This window comes from Pantherophis guttatus, chromosome 2 (genome assembly GCF_059756535.1).
Source record: "Pantherophis guttatus breed Tessera chromosome 2, ASM5975653v1, whole genome shotgun sequence".
Taxonomy (NCBI): domain Eukaryota; kingdom Metazoa; phylum Chordata; class Lepidosauria; order Squamata; family Colubridae; genus Pantherophis; species Pantherophis guttatus.
In genome coordinates, this window is record NC_142064.1 from 101613175 (window position 1) to 101629883 (window position 16709).

Sequence of the window (16709 nt, forward strand, 5' to 3'; positions counted from 1 at the left end):
CTCACAGTTGAAGCTATTGCAGGAGAAACAAGAATCTTCTAGGCAGGTTAAAAATGCTGGTAGGAAATGGACCCATATAGGGCATATAGGACCCATATAGGCATATAGGGAGTAAACAGCGGTCACCATATTGTAAAGCAACAGGTTTTTCTATGTTCCTGGCCTTTGGTTGCTGTTAAAAATCAGAATATGGTAGGCAGACAGATTGTAGATACAACCTATTGAAAACTTTTTGTGAAATGAATGGAAATTCCACAAGATGCACTCGATTCATTTGAGAAAAACTTGTCTATTATTATACCTCATGTTAATGCCAAGGATGCAATGCAATATTGATTTATCAGGTATTAAGTTTTCTTAAAATCAGCAGAATGAGAAAGTTGAAGGCATAAAGCTCCAAAGGAATGTACTGTAGAAAACACCCATAATGTTTAAAACAATAGACTGAATCATTGGGAGTTTCATACTTTGCTGCAAGATAATCCAGTTCTGGAAGATTGTCTTTTATTAGATCTTCTATGTTTACCTTTGGGAGGCACCTGGATTGAAATGGGAGACTGCAAGTTCTAGTCCTGCTACAGGGTCAAATCCTACTTAGTGACCTTAAGCCTATCACTCTCTTAGAAGTAAGGACAAGCCACTTCCAAAATCTTGACAAGAACTCTGCAGGGACCTGTCCTAGGCAGTTGCCAGAAATCAAGACTGACTTTCCCCACCCCATCCCAAAAGGTATGCATTTAAGTAGGAAATTGATTAAACAACATCAGTTCAGTGCAGTGCTAAGTAGGGAATTTATGTATTGATTTAATGGATTTATAGGGCTACTGAACTCAAATACTATGATCTCAAAGCAACGTTGGATCTATTAATGTGCAAGTAAAGTGTTACATAAAACTATATAATCAGGTACAAATTCAGTCAGCATTTGTAGTAGGCTAGGATCAGGGTGCAAATTCAAGACACCTTCATCTATAGAAAATCACTAGGAAGCATTTGCCACGTTTCCCAGTGTTCTCTCATAGTATTATTGTGGAGATAAAACCAGAACAGAGAATTGTAGATAGTATGCATCACTTCAAGGTCCTATAATAAAACTCCCATTTTCCTTTCCATCAATACCAGTAATCGCTGAATATATTTTGATAGCCCACTTATCACTCAGTTCTGATAAGATTTTAGCTATCATTTGTCCTCTCTCAATTGCTCCTATCTTCAGAAGTATTGATGGCTATAGAATTTTTAACCATAGATAGAGACCCCATAATTCCTTTCATTTTAGTTTCATCTAGTGCCTCGCTTCTCTTTTAGATACCCAACAAAAATATTCTCCCACAATCCCTAGGAACTTCTTGTAATGTAAATCCTGCTGTTTTACTTACTGTTATGTTGCATTTTTAGTAAAAGTTGTATACTAACAATATTGAGTTTCTTAAAATAAATGATGAAATGTCGATATCTGACTCATTGGTATGGATGGAAGCAAAATATATAATATATTTAGGCAGTTCTTTCAAGTATAAAAGTCATTTAGCTCAATCTTATTAAATATCCTACTTATTCATCCAGTTTACTACTTACTTTTTCCCTTCCACTAATTGCTCCTTCTTTTATTCTAGCACCCTTTCCATGTTGGGAGAAACAATTTAATACCCTGAAGTGCTTAAATGGCAAACTGATATTTTGAAGTAGAAGAATTAGCAGCTGATAATTAGATCAATCATGCGACCGTCCACTCAAAAGTGAAAATCACTCATGACATATATTGAATTGGTTTTATTTAATGCATATTTTACAATATGGGGTTTTCCCCTAAAACAAGCACCACCAAGAAAAGACTGGAGTCTGGTTGGCTTCCATTACAAAATCCATGAAATATTTCGGACAGGGAAAAAAAAAAATATCACTTTTTAATATTTTTCCCATGAAGAAAAATGGGTCACTTTCCAGTTGCCTCTGTATAGCTCCCTCCTTTTAAAAAATGGAATGTTGTAGTAGTGGAGAAGGGAGAATAAAAAGCCTGTCTTCTTAAATTAGATACTGCATGAAAGGTTGACCTGATGGCCCCTCCTCTGGAACACCAATTAGGAAGTCTGGAAGGAAAACTGCAGTTTCTTCAATCAGATATTCCCTCACCAAGAAATCTTTGTTCCTTTAAACTGATGCAGGTTTTAAAACCTATGCAGGGAAAAGGGCTGTAGGACAACGACTGACTTCATCTTCCTCTCAAGGACAAGCAGTGAGTGTTTCAGTACACACAGGAACCATCAATGGATACAAGCCATTCACAAGTAGCTCTGCTCACCCAGAGTGGGGACCCCTACCTAACGAAGCCCCAGGAACTGGGAGAAGAGTGCTGAACCCCAACTGCAGAGCAGGGTATTTTGGAAACAGTATCTGGACCTTGGAAGATGATAAAATTTATTTTTTCTTCCTTTCTTGGGAACAGCGAGGACAGAACCTGTATCAGGAAGAAAAGGCAAAGCAATAATTGGGGGATCAATGCTATCCAAGAAAAAAATACACAGAACTGATTAAGAAGCTGATATTACTGCAAGCAAAAAAAAATCTAATATTTTAAGGTATTATTTTGACACTATCACTTTTAAATATTTTGTACCACTCTCAAATATCTATACAAACAGTGTATGTATAAATAGTCATACCACTAACCACATAGAATTCAAATTCTGAATAATACAGTTGAAGCTTTTTCAACATGTGGTCATGCAGGAGTTGGGTTCCAAATGCTCAATAGAGAGATTCATTTCATTTATAAATGAAATTGGATGCTGAAATTGTGGCCTTGATACGCCAAATTGAATTTCTCCAATGATTATAACTTTTCCAAGAGATCTTTGTCACTTGCTGGAAGGTACTAAAACAATTTTTTTCTTCATTTATAGGACAAGATCCTGAGGAGTCTGAGAAATCACTAATGGGACTAATAGGAGAAATCTGAGGATGAACTGTGCGTTCTAAAATCCTGACAATAATAATGCATGGCCAAATGGAGATATCATAATTAATATTTTAATTAAGTTCAAAAGCCGGTAGTTTTTAATGCAATGTTACTTCTGGCTTCCTGGTTTATTTCCTTATCCATGGGAATGGAATACATAAACCTTATTAAACTGAGATTTGATTAAATGTCGCAACTCTATTAAGCTCCTATAAATATTAAACAGACTTTGGTATAGGAATAAAACATAGGAATGATGTTTTATTCCTACTGTTGATTCTTTGAAAAAATCCTCCTCTATCAGGGACCAAAATTTGATATCCCAACATTTCAGAAATCTTACAAAGAAAACCAGGGATTAGAGAGTATAGTTACTTACCATTTCCCTCTTGGCTTTGTTGTCAAGCCGACACAAGCAAAATGGAACCATTCAATGGAGCACTAGTAAAGGATACAAATCACACAGAGATGAATCAGTATTCTTCTGGCAACTGGTCATGATCTAATTCTATTTCAAAATATGGCTCTAATGCAAAACCTCTTTCTTGACCACTTATGTAGTTTTGATACACTATTATAAGAGGATGGAACAAAGTGGCCTGCAGCTATTTAGACAGTGGTAAAAAGTTATTTATTTAGCTATTTAATTTTTATTTTGCCTTTATTATTTTTACAAATAACATAGTGCGGTGGACATATCCAACTCATCTTCTTTCTCCTATTTTCCCCACAACAATCACCCTGTGAGATGAATTGGACTGAAAGTGACTGGTCCAAAGTCATCCATTTGGCAAACTCAGGATCTCCCACTTTGTAGGCTGGTCCTTAACTACTAGAACAAATTGGCTCTCCGTGTGAGGGTATGGGGCAGACTGGATAAATGCTTCAGGCTGCTGAACTTTGGTAGAAAAATGTAGGGCACAGATGAATGACCAGGATAGCATCTGGTCCTTTAAGCGCTTTCCTGAATGCCCACTGACCATAAGTTCTAAAAACTTACAGCATGGTTTCTGCAGTTTAGATTGCACAAATGTAAATTTAAACTCTTTCCTAGAAGAAGCTTAATACTTTTCTAAAAACTCTGAATATCTTCTGCAATCTGGTCAATCAATCAGTAAGTCAATCAAAAGTTGTCAAAAGTTCATTACAATCAAAAATACTCAAGGAATATCTTCCACAAGCCATTAAATAATCCAAAACAGAAAACAGTATGCTCTCCACTGCATTTGTGATACAGTCATGCCTCCTTTGCAATATTGCCCATGCAATTGTTCTCTCCCTCAACCATCAGAAACATGCCCAGCATCCACTCTCCTTAGTCTAAAGGAAAGGTTTATAAACTGTGGGCACACTTGTGCATAACTGTTTCATTAAGTGCCACCTCCATCTATAGCTTCCTTAATGAGAGGGGTGAGGAGGTGAAATATTGATAGAAGAGCTATTGAAATATATACAGATATTTGAATGTAGTGAAATACATTCCAGGGATACTTTTAATGGCTTCAGATAGAATGAATTCAAGTGAAAGTATTTCTTAAAACAGTGCATTTGCCCAATACAGAACTGCAGAAAAGAAAAAGTAATATTTTGGAGGTGCAAAAAGCTCAGGCTTGGCAAGGAAACAAGACTCCTGAAGCAAAGGACTCACTTTCTAAACAAAGTACCTAGCACCGTGATGGCGAACCTATGGCACGCATGCAGTGGGCACGCGAGCTCAGCTCTGCAAGCTGATTTTCGGGTCTTCTGGGCCCACCAGAAGTAGGGAAACAGGCTGTTTCCTGCCTCTGGAGGGCCTGGGGATGGGTGGGTGGGGAAGGCCCGTTTTTCTTTCTCACCTGGCTCCAGGGCCTCTCTAGGAGTCTGGGGGGGCAAAAACGGTCTTCCCCACACTCCCAGAAGTCCTCTGGAAGCCGAAAATGGCCCATTTAACAACTTTTGGTGGGACCGGAATTTGTCAAAAGGGCCATTTTCAGCCTCCGGAAGACCTCTGGGGGGGGGGAGGCAATTTTCGCCCTCCCCAAACTCCTAGAAAGGCCCTGGAGGCTGGAGACAGCAAAAAACGGGCCTTCTGGTCCCACCAGAAGTTGTTAAACGGGCCATTTTCAGCCTCTGGAGGACCTCTGGGTTGGTGGGTGGGGAAGGCCGTTTTCGCCCTCCCCAAACTCCTAGAGACCCTGGAGCCAGGTGAGAAAGAAAAACGGGCCTACTGGGCCATCACATGCCAGGGGTGGGGGGAGGTCACACGTGCATGTGTGAGGGCATGGCGTATAAAATTATGGGTGTGGGCAGTGGTGGGATTCAATTTTTTTAACAACCAGTTCTGTGGGCGTGGCTTAGCTGAGGGCATGGCTAGCTGGTCATGTGACCGGGTGGGCGTGGCTAGCTAGTCATGTGACAGGGTGGCCGTGGCTATGTGCATAGGGACTACTCAGATGGCTGAAAAAAGTCACTTCTGACTGGTCCTCACACTTATGACCATCCTCACGTTTCTGCCCATTGCAGCATTCTTAACAGCCGTGTCAGTCATTTCACAACTAGTTCTCTTCACAGTGAGAAGATAGGGCGCAAAACATAAAATGTGAGGACAGTCATAAGTGCAAGGATTGGTCAAAAGTGAGGACCTGTCAAAAATAACTTTTTCAGCCCTCTGAGTAGTCCATATGCACAAAGGGACTACCCAGAGGGCTGAAAAAAGTGATTTCTGACAGGTCCTCATACTTTTGACTGTTCCTCGCACTTATGTCCGTCCTCACATTTATGCCCATTGCAGCATTCTTAACAACTGTGTCACTCATTTCACAACTACCTCTCTTCACCACGGTGAAAAGATAGGGCGCAAAATGTAAAATGTGAGGACAGTCATAAGTGCGAGGACCGGTCAAAAGTGTGACGACCGGTCAAAAATAACTTTTTCAGCCCTCTGAGTAGTCCCTATGCACATAGGGACTACCCAGAGGGCTGAAAAAAGTGGTTTCTGACCGGTCCTCGCACTTTTGACCTGTCATCATTTATGCTCATTATAGCATTCTTAATTAAATTAATTAAATAAAAATGACCTGCTGGAGCAGTCAGAGGCAGTCCAAGGCGGGTGTTCGGGCTGGCTGCAGGGCAAAGTGATACAACTGGGGTAGGTAGGCCGCCCAGATAGGGGCCCAGGTGGGAGGCGGGCGCAGGCCTACAGGGCTGGCTGCAAGGTGAAGCAATGGGATGGGGTAGGTCAGGAGTCTGCAACCTTAAACATTCAACCTAAGCACCCAGTCATTTCTTAATTACCTGGGAATATGCACCTTCTCATATAGTCAATGGGACTTGCTTCGAATAAATATCTGTTGTGAATAGTTCTGTTGTAGAACTGACACATGTGAGATTGCAATATAATACTGGACTGATAGTGGAATCTTTCTTTAGACTAGTGCTTATATAATATTTTAAATTCAGGAGATTGATTTAAGAGCTAAGGAATCAGCTGTGCATTGATCAGGTAGCCTGTTGGGTACTTCCCTAATACCCAACATAAATAATCTAAAATGGCTACTCCACCTAATGATTGTTAGTACTGTTACTATATATGTTTACTTGGTTGTGGTCCTGTGCTCATTTTAAGCTCACATTGAACCCAGAAGGGGAAAAAACTGGAATGTACATGATTTCAGAAAATAAGCATTCCTTGTTGGTTGTAAAGAAACTTCCTGACAGTGTGAACCAATATAGGTGCAGAAATATTTCAGTCATAATTTCACATATAAAATAGCCATTTGAACCTGCATATTGTTCAAAACAGTCATTAGTATTATGGCTGATGTTTGACAGCAAGCCTAAAAGGCAAAGATCATAAGAGTGCTTCTTTCTCTGTATGTATACAAAACATCACATACCAGTAATAGCATATTAAGATGGACTTATGCAACCTGATGTACAAATAAACACGCACATACTTATGCTCTGGACTATAGTCATTGAATGCATGTAAATCCCTGAAAAATATGTGGTAGCCCTGGGCAAAAGAAAGGCAGTAAAATCACTCTAGGTGAAGGGACAGAGTAAAATATTAATACATAATAAATAATGGAACAATTAAAAATAATGGCACAGAGTTTTTTTTCTCTCTCTCTCCCTTCCTTCCTCTTTCTTTCTCTTCTATCTCTCTCTCCTTCCCTTTCTTTCTTTCTTTCTGTCTATCTCTTTCTGTCTCTCTTACTCACTCACTCTCTCACACACACACACACACACACACACACCTGGTCTTGGCACAAAGTATCTGTTGTTACAGAAGTTCTCATTTCTCTCTCTAATACACCTCATACTAATTGATACCCTATCTCTCAATGTAAAGCCTATGCATGTTTACTTGGCAGTAAGGCTACTCTCTTTCAATGAGAATTACTCCTAATAGATACACATGATTGCAGGCAGACAGCTAGCTCCGTTGTTTAATAGGCTGTAAGTAAAATTTCTACATTAACAAAATTTATACCTAAACAACAGAATATAGGAGCAAAAAATCATAGCAATAATCTGAGCTATGCTTTTCTTCTTTAAATGGAAGTACTACCCATTTTAACCAGACATTAAGACTCCCCCCCACTTTTGCTTGAAACTTTAGGGTGGGAGGGAAAAACCAAATAAAAACAGGAAGGAGGCAAGGACAGAAAATGGAAACAGGAGGCATTTTTCAGCTGCTTTCTGGGACTGAAAAGTTGAGGGGACCCAAGGAAGCAGCATCCAGCCGGGATTAAGAAGACCCCCGCTCCCACCCCCCACCATCCCACGCTGCCTTCTTTTTTTCTCCCTGCCCCCGCTCTTCTCTCTCCCGGGAAGAAGGGGACTAACCTTAAAAAAAAAAAGAAAGCTCTGCTGCTGAGCAAGGAAAGCAGTAGCTGGGATGGATATTGCTACGGAGTTAAAACAATGAAAAGATTGCCCTTCCCCTGTTCCTACCCTCCCTCTTTTCCCCCCCCTTTCTTTTGGCACCGGAGCCAAAGTGGTTTCTTTCGCTGCCTGCAAGCTGCCTCTAATCTGCAGTTTACTCGTGAGCAAGTTTACTCGTGAACATAGTTCTCTTTTGTTTGTGAAGTCCCCCTCTTTTTCCACCCGCCCAGCTGGAGAAAGACAGGAGAGGGCTGCTGCTGCCCCTATCAGTCCCAGTGCAGCGGCTGCATGCAACGCCACTGACCGGCAGGGAGGGGAGCAAAGCAAAGCTTGCCGAGCTCCCCCCTCATCCCCTGCCCCACCTGCCACCCCAAATTGCGCCCCACTGCGAGACGCGCATTTTACCGGAGAGTGGCAGCTCTGGGTCATCTCTCAGCCATTGAGTTCAGGGAGTGCGAGGCAATTAACTTCTTGCACTCAGAAGTTTTCCTTTACTTTGCAAGGTTTTTCCCTGCACACAACGGCTCAGAGACGACCTGGAGCTGACAGTCTGCGCTCTGCCAGGCGAGCAGCAGAGCGAGTAAGCCAGTGATCTGCCGGCTTCCTGTAATCTGCAGTTTACTCGTGAGCCAGCAATTTAACAAACGGTTCGGTGTGCTGTGAGGCCAATAAATTACAAAAAAACACTGAACCGTTTGTTAAATTGCTGGCTCACTTGCCCCACCCCACCATTATTTATCGGCAATAAATAGTGGTGCAGAGGGGCGGAGAAAAGGGGCGGGGCGAGCCAGCAACTTAACAAACGGTTCGGCCAAACCCCCTAGAACCGGCAGAATCCCACCACTGGGTGTGGGCATGAGTGTGGATGACCCCACAACCCCCTCCTCCTGGCACACGATGCCAAAAAGGTTAGCCATCACTGACCTAGCATATAATGATAATCCTAATCCAAGGGTTTTCCCAGGGGTTAACTTTTAAAAATGAACAAATGTGGAAAACAAGTGGAAGACTAATTTAGCAATTTAAGAAGATCATATATGCAAATGTGCCACCCTGCCAATTTGTTAAGATCCTAACAAAAGGTTCCAACATGATTTCTATTAAAAAGTATTAAGGCCATTTATGTCCTTCATTATGTCTTATTTGCTTAGCTCCCCTCATTTCCCATCCTCTATTAGCAAGACTCTCTTACGTCAGGGTTGTCACAACCAATCATCTCCCCATAGGAGACCTGGTGGCAGAGGCAGTAGGTGGGCTCATTGGGATCCACAGGCATATCCAACACATCAGAAGGGTGGACATTTCCAAAAGTCACAGAAGGCATCCCATATTCTGTGCTGCTTTAAATGAAAAAAGTTGAGTTAGCAAGAGGTTTTTTTTAAATGTCCCTAGGAGAATTCCCTCCAATCTATATCAAATAAGCCACTTATTATGATAAATGATTGGTCTCAGGTTTAGCACCTGAGAGTGCTAACGAAAGATGGCTGCAAAGAATATAAATCCTTCCATTCCCCACCAGTCAGAACTGAAGAAGTTTCTTGAATGAGAAGTGAAATGTTTTCAAACAAAAAACCAAGAAAGCCCAGCCCGGCCTTTTGGAAAAAGCACCTTTTACAACTTGCCTCGTAGGAACTTTATCTTCTCAAATTTAGGGAAAGCATGAGCAGAACAATTGTGCTGGAAATGGAGTAGACTTATCTAGGGAAGATCAAGCACCACCTACTAGTACATAAACTAGTGGCCTAAGTCTGCTGCTTCTTCCCACCCACTCACGTGCGGACTAATTTCAGCTTCTTCTGGGCTGTTTTTGGTGTTTCTTCATCAGAGTTTTTTCCCTTGGAACGAGCACGAGCAGCTTTCTTTTCTTTTTGGGCACGGCCTTCTGTATGGATAATATAAAAAGAAAAGTACAAGTAAAATATCTCTGTATAGACTGAAATGTTTCAACTAATAAACCAATTAATTGTACAATACACAACTTCCAGTATTCCACCTTTGCTTATGTTCTAACTCTGATCCAGTTCCATGTTGATTGAGTTCATTCAAGAATTTGGACAATGATTATGTCAAAATAAATAAATAATTCAAAGTCCATAATGTCAACTACTATATAATTTTGATATTCTTAAATTATTCTTCGTTTCTCTTTGTAAAAGTCATGTTGATCTTTTTATTCATAAAGCATGTTCTATTGCTCATTTGTTTCAAAATCTAGCATTGATATTTTGTAATATTTTCTGATTTGTCTGAGAGAAGATCTAATAAACACCTTGTTCTCCCACAATCTACTCTCTTAAGCTCTGAATCCTAAAACTGCTTACCAATCTTCTAATAAGAAATTTACATTTATGTTAAAAATATTTTAATATGTATTTTCCATCAAGATGCTAATTTGCAAACTAATCCTGTTTTATTGTTATTAACTACATATGCCCAGCTGCTGCCCAAGACCTTCAAAAAGTTATGTACTTCTAATGCAGCATCCTTCTCAGTTAAGGTACACTTGCAGGAAGAAGGTATTAGGAAAAAAACCAGAAACTGTAGTACAAAACGTATGCAATTTATCTAAACAGTATAGCTTTGGAATAAGCAATTAATCTTCTACAGTATTTGTTACAGGAAAAATATGCTATTTTGGAGAACTTAATTTGTTCATTTTGTTGATTCATAAATTAAATGTCTAGTAGAATATATTCATGTTTTCTTGACCTTTTAAACTGCCCAAGCAATTAGTCTTTTCCCTTAGAGTTAGTCTGGTGGAGTAGTTAAGGTGCTAGCCTAGAAACCAGGAGACCATGAGAAAGATGGGCAGTTGAGAAATGTGAAAAATAAATGGCAGAATATCAATTTAATAAAAATAGTTACTGTTCATATTCTTTGCCTGCATATTTCCACAGACAACTAAGAAATTATTTTATGGCTTTCAACTATACTACAATTATACTCAAATACAATTTTGAGTATATAATAAACAGAAAAAGGCTTGTTTATCATGCTAATCTAGTCTCTAAAACTGCATTTCAAAATTAATTCATTACTGGGTAATCCCCAAATATTCCAAAATAATGTGTATCCAACATAACATTTTTTCTAATACAAAGAACTAAGCAATAGATGCGACTTAGTATTTAAGAAATCAAATAGCTACAAATAAATCTCAATGCATTTTTCTTTTATGATTATGCGTATTAATTTCAAGTAGCTTTCAAAGTCAAATTTATTCCCATTGTCTCATTTCTGTAATAAGATAACAATAATAAGGCTAACAATTATAAGTCAAGGTTAACTCCTTGTAACTGCCTTCTCCCTAGGATGTTTTCCAACAATCCAGTCTAAGCAACATTCCTGGAACTTTCAGTGGTTCCACATCAAAGAAGTAGTCAGGTCCAACCCTGCCTATTTATTGAGCCACATTTGTGTACTGCCTATTCTTGTAACTTGTAGCTTACAATATACAAAATTACAACATGCATAAAAACTCAATATAAAAGCAACTAATAAACAAAACAATAAGGTATTGTTCGTAAGAGACATGGCTACCCTTAAAAAGATTTTCAAGCCTGAATGCCCACTGAAAGAGAACTATCTTAACCACTTTGCTAAAAGCCATAAGGGGAGGGGCACATCTGACCTCCAGGGGCATGCTGTTCCAGAGGGAGGGGCTGCTCCTGAGAATGTGCTTCTCTGAGTCCCTGATCTCTTTCGGGGTGGGCACCTGAAGCATTCTCTCCCTGCTAGACTGCGTAGGGTGAACAGATTCTACCTGGAAAAGACAGTCCCAACAGAAATGAGAGGCCAAGCCATATAGGGTTTTATAGGTAATCATCAACATCTTAAATTGGCCCAGAAGCAATTCCTACAACATGTGGTTTATTCTGCTGAATCAACTAACACCAGTGAGCAAGCGGGTGACCACATTATGTATGATCTAAGGCTTCAGAGTAATCTAGGATAATCCCCTATAAAGCAAATTGCTGTAGTCTGACTGAGAGATGAATTACTGTCTTCTGCATCTCCTGATCCAAGAAAGAGTGCCACTAGTAGATCTGCCAAAGCTGGAAGAAGAGTCTCTTGACCATAGCTTTCAACTACAATTCCAGTAGGAATTACTTATCTTCCAAGGTCAGGGCTGTTACCCTATTTCAATCTTATTTTCATGATGATATCTAAATATTTTCTCAAAATTGGTTCATATTTAAACCAACAGTATTGCTTAAGAGTATAGCTATTAAATGTCAAGACTGGCACCAGGGAGACTCATGTTCAAATCCATCCTCAGCCACAGAAGCTCACTGAAAGTTAGCCCTTGGAGGCTGGTCCAGGCAAGAAATAGTTTGGAATCTAATTGGAACTGCACTTTATTGCAAAGACTATAGGAACAGAATCTTGAAAACCTGCAATGTTTTCCCTTTCTCCCTCTTGTATCAAAGAGAGAAATTTGGTTGCACCTTTTCTGAGTAACAAATTTTATTAACAGAAGCAAGCTTTCATGAGCTGCAACTTTTATCAGGTGGAGTCAGGTTAAACTTCTAATATTCTCCTTATTTATCTTTTACAGTATTTTTCTCCTATACATTCAAATCCAATTGTAAAAGATATTTCTCCCCTGCCCCCCACATCTCTGCAGAACTCACTCTTTTTCCCTTTGCTAGATGAGCTGTCATAATCACTTGATTCAATCTGTTTCTCTTTTAAGTCAGCTTCAAACCGGGCAAGATCCGTATCCAACCTTCGGATGTGCTTATCTACCTGTAAACATAATAGAAGTGCAAGAATATTATTTGAGATGAGGGTCAGTTCATCAGCACAATGGAGATTCTACAAATAAAAGAAAGAAGCTGGTTACACTAGTAACTGAAAATGAATAAGTGAATGAAATCCAATGAATGAATGAAACTTTATAACATTGTCTTCTTGCTGTATCTCATACCATTTCATATGTCTGCATAGCCAATTGTACTTTGTCATCACCAAATTCTTTGCACTTCCCATAGGCCTCCTGGATTTGTTTGAGAAGACCCACTTTCTCTTCTGAAGACAGAGTCCGTGCATTGCTGATATATTCTGTAGCCAGTTTATCAATCTCTGATTTAAGATCTAGAAGAAGCAAAAAAGTAGTCTGATGAAGACTATTTTACATAAATTCCACAGTAACAGAAATGGACATTAAAATTAACTTTAAAAAAATGTGTGACAAACAATTACTCCAAATTAATTGCTGTCTTCCATGCATCCTATCTCTTATTCACCTTCTGTTCGTTGGTCTAGATCTCGCATAAGCTGAAAGTTTCTCTGCAGTTCAAAAGGCAAATTCTCAATACCTAAAAAGGAGGAACCCAAAAACAGGAAAGATGATCAGCCAAGGGGGAAAATAACATTGTGCTATTTTCTTTAACACATTAACACATGAGCACCCATACTAATGGGTGTGCGTAGGTCAATAGAAAATGAATTGTCAGATATTTAATTTTATATTCAAATATCAGCATGAGAAAACACAGAAATGATTATCTGCATCTTAAATGCCATGAGACACAAATTTCTCACTAAACATATCGCAGAGTTCTGGCCAATCCTAGCTGTGACTAGTATATATTTGCTTATATGTATATGAATACTAGCTCAATTAGGTTTTCTGCCATTTATCACAGAGGAATTAGTCAGCTGAAGCAAAAATTAAAAAAAAAATGTTTACAGCAAAGTCTCTTTTATGGTACATTTGTTTCACTGATGCAGGAACATCTGTTTTACTCCCCAAACTGTTTTGTAAATGACCAGCATACTGTCTGCATCTCTGAAAATGTGCTTTCTTCTAACGTATCCTTTAGGTAATTCTACCTCTTTCCTTAAAAGGTTTTAGCCTTCAAAGTACATGTATTTAAGGTACAACAATTATCACTGCTTGGAGTCCACTGGAGCTGAGCAGCTAATAAATTCAAATAAACGAATCATAGATCTACTCTGCATAGGTACACCCATATAGGCTGAATGTTGCTTTTAAAATGAGGGAGGCATGCAATTCCATCCCTTAGAACCGGATTACACTACAATATATCTTAAAGTTGAGCCAAACTGAACAAAGAGATTGAATAATCGCCTGCAAATCTTTCGGCTGCTCTTGGAAAGCTCCATTTCAGCATCTAAGGTGGATCAGAGACAATATCAAGAGTGTCCCTACCACCCTCTTCCCTCATCACACCTTTCCCAGGAATAACGCCCCCGACTAAAAGGGCGCGGCACCGCCTTTTCCCTTAGAACCGCGGGTAACTACGAGAGGCGGGAAGACACTCATTAGGGGTTTCCAGATCATGCTTCACCCACCGGGCAACCATGATGAGCCGAAGCGCCCTCCTGAACAGGTTCTCTCCGCTGCTGAACCTATGAATGGCCCGAACATGCAAAGAAGAGTCCCCTTGACCTCATGCGCCCACCCAGCGACACGAAATCGAGACGTCTGCCGGCATTTCGCGGCCTCCCTCCCGGCCGAATCCCACGCCCGGTCTTACTATCCAGGTAGTGCTCCAGGTACATCCCAGCCGCCATTTTGGGTTCCAGCCAACCGCCCAGGCGCGTCTCTTGGCCCCGCCCAACCCCGGCATTATTTCCGCCCTGAGTGAAAGCGACTTCCGTTCTGCGGCAGAGTCGCTTCCGCCTGCGTGCCGGGTGGTTGCTGCTTTTTAATCCTGTTTGTAGAGGCGGTTGCCCTGCCCGTTTTAGTGATGGCAGAAAGGGGAAGAGGTAGTCCTGGCTATCTCCCCCCCCCCACCCTTTTTTTTTTAACCTACAGTAAATGCATGTGCCCCACCCTTTTTTTTTTAACCTTAAACGAATACCTTTTTTAAAAAACTAAAACAAGTAGATTTTCGGACTGGGCGCTCTGAATAGCAGAATAACAGAGTTGGAAGGGATCTTGGAGATGATCTAGTAGTCCAAGTCCCTGCTTAAGCAGGAGACCCCACATACCACTCCAGAGGAGGGGCTGCCAGTTTCTTCTTAAAGGCCTCCAATGACGGAGCGCCCACGACTTCTGAAGACAAGCTGTTCCACTGGTTAATTGTTCTCACTGTTACGATGGTTCTTAGTTCTAGGTTGCTTCTCTCCTTCATTAGCTTCCATCCATTGCTTCTTGGCCTGCTTTCAGATGCTTTGGAGAATAGGTTGAGCCCCTCTTTATGGCAACCCCTTAGATATCAGAACACTACTATCATGTCATCCCTAGTTCTCCTCACTGGATTAGACATACCCAATTCCTGCAACTGTTTTTCATAGGTTTTAGCCTCCAGCCCCCTAATCATCTTTGTTGTTCTTCACAGCACTCTTTCCAGAGTCTCAATATCTTTTTTATTAATATGGTGAACAAAACTGGATGCAGCATTCCAGGTATGGTCTTACTTTATAAAGCGGTACTAATACTTCATGTGATCTTGATTCTATCGTTCTGTTAATGCAACCTAGGATTGCATTGGCTTTTTTGAATGCTGCCACACACTGCTGGCTCATAGTGATTATCCACTAGGTCTCCAAGATCCCTCTCGCAGTTACTGCTATTGAGCCAGGTTTTGCCTAATCTGTACCTGTAAATTTGGTTTTTTCTTACCTAAATGTAAAACCTTACTTTTCTCTACAGTGAATTTAATTTTGTTAGATAGGACCTAGTGGTCAAATCTGTTGAGATCCATCTGGAGTGTTGGCTAGTCCTGCCAGTTTAGCGTTGTCTGAAAATTTAAGTTCCCTTTCTATTCTGTCATTCAAACTGCTCTTTTCTTACCGTTGATTCTTTTTAGAAAGAAGACGTTTCACAGAAGCTCGGAGGTAGTCACTTTGAAGTGTCTCCATTTTTCAAAACGAAGGAGAATTTGGGAATTTTACAGTCAATTTCATCAGATGCATTGAAGAGGAATGGCGACAGTGAATAATGTATAGAATCTATAGTATTCTAGATTGAGTTGTGCCTTCATTCCAGAAATCCAGTTGATACCTGGTTTACTCACAGAACTTTGGGAATTTTAGTGAAATCACTTTTTTTAAAAAAATCACATGCAAACAAAGAACGAAGCAAATCCACAAAAGCATAAAGTGCTACTACATCAAAAAGCTGATCCTACAGTTAAATTCATATTTATTCTCAGCCCTTTAAGATAATCCCCTCGAGGTATTGTACAACGGTGTAGTCTAGAAATAGAAATGCAATAAAAATTATTTGAAAACACATCACATTGCTAGGATTTTTCCTACAGGGCAAGATTTCTTTGAGCAAGAAGAAAAAAAGGAAATTAAGTTTGTACATAGTTCAAATATATTTTGATTTATTAAACAAATACAAAAATGTAAATTGAATCACTGACAAAAGCAAAGGCAACTGAAAAGGAAAATAAAAATTATGTATGGAAATAGAATCGTAAGTGACCTTGAAAAAGTTGTAAGCATGCTTATACAGTATTTCTTTCCACAGAGAGAACTATACAAAGGCAAAATCATTGGCAACAGTTCTTGAAATTGCAGGATTTTTTTAGAGATCCTAATTGTATTGATTTTTTCTGTTAGAGCAATTTGCGACTTAAGTTTATGTTTATACTTCTGAACCATGTATTTCAGATTTCTTGCCATAAAAAAACTGGTGGCTAATAGAAATTAACTAAATTTCTTGTATTGCAAAGATTTGTTTGTTTTAGGAAAAATTAACAAAACTAACATTTATTTGTTTTAATGCAGGTGTGTCCAACCTGTGGCCCACAGGCTGCATGCAACACTGACAACTACAATAGAGTCCCACAAGATCATATAAAAAATTAAGGAAGTTTGTTATTTATTACATTAACTATATTATATATTTTATGTGGCACAAGACAATTCCTCTTCACTCAGTGGAGCCCAGCCATGC

General features: G+C 39.7%; 1 protein-coding gene and 2 long non-coding RNA genes across 7 annotated transcripts; 2 read left to right on the top strand and 1 right to left on the bottom strand.

Annotated features, from left to right (window-relative positions):
* Positions 1–2: 2 nt before the first annotated feature.
* LOC117661805 (uncharacterized) lies at positions 3–3147 on the top strand. Its single transcript, XR_004590127.2, has 3 exons — positions 3–729; positions 1617–2579; positions 2904–3147. It is a non-coding gene; the product is annotated as an uncharacterized LOC117661805 (long non-coding RNA).
* ING4 (inhibitor of growth family member 4) lies at positions 1759–14475 on the bottom strand. Of its 4 annotated transcripts, none has more exons than XM_034410967.2 (8): positions 14335–14475; positions 13078–13149; positions 12759–12925; positions 12463–12577; positions 9602–9710; positions 9021–9168; positions 3339–3400; positions 1759–2458 (listed from the first exon to the last, which is right to left on the bottom strand). In XM_034410967.2, exons 1-8 carry the CDS (start codon positions 14369–14371, stop codon positions 2419–2421), a joined length of 750 nt encoding a protein of 249 aa, XP_034266858.1. In that variant the 5' UTR covers positions 14372–14475; the 3' UTR covers positions 1759–2418. The 4 variants fall into 4 exon arrangements, with proteins under 4 accessions (XP_034266858.1, XP_034266859.1, XP_034266857.1 ...); XM_034410968.2 differs by having other exon boundaries at positions 9021–9165; positions 14335–14464; XM_034410966.2 differs by having other exon boundaries at positions 9021–9165; positions 14150–14428.
* LOC117661804 (uncharacterized) lies at positions 14470–16037 on the top strand. Of its 2 annotated transcripts, XR_009622290.2 has the most exons (3): positions 14470–14566; positions 15142–15208; positions 15613–16037. It is a non-coding gene; the product is annotated as an uncharacterized LOC117661804 (long non-coding RNA). The 2 variants fall into 2 exon arrangements; XR_015732334.1 differs by lacking the exon at positions 14470–14566 and having other exon boundaries at positions 15072–15208.
* Positions 16038–16709: the final 672 nt, after the last annotated feature.

Coding starts and splice junctions, on each gene's coding strand:
- ING4 (XM_034410965.2), bottom strand. CDS start 14,225: ATGTTCGGGCCATTCATAGGTTCAGCAGCGGAGAGAACCTGTTCAGGA. Junction 9,711..12,462: donor ATCTAGCAAAGGGAAAAAGA/GTGAGTTCTGCA, acceptor TTATCCATACAG/AAGGCCGTGCCCAAAAAGAA. Junction 3,401..9,020: donor TTGGTTGTGACAACCCTGAC/GTAAGAGAGTCT, acceptor ATCCTTTACTAG/TGCTCCATTGAATGGTTCCA.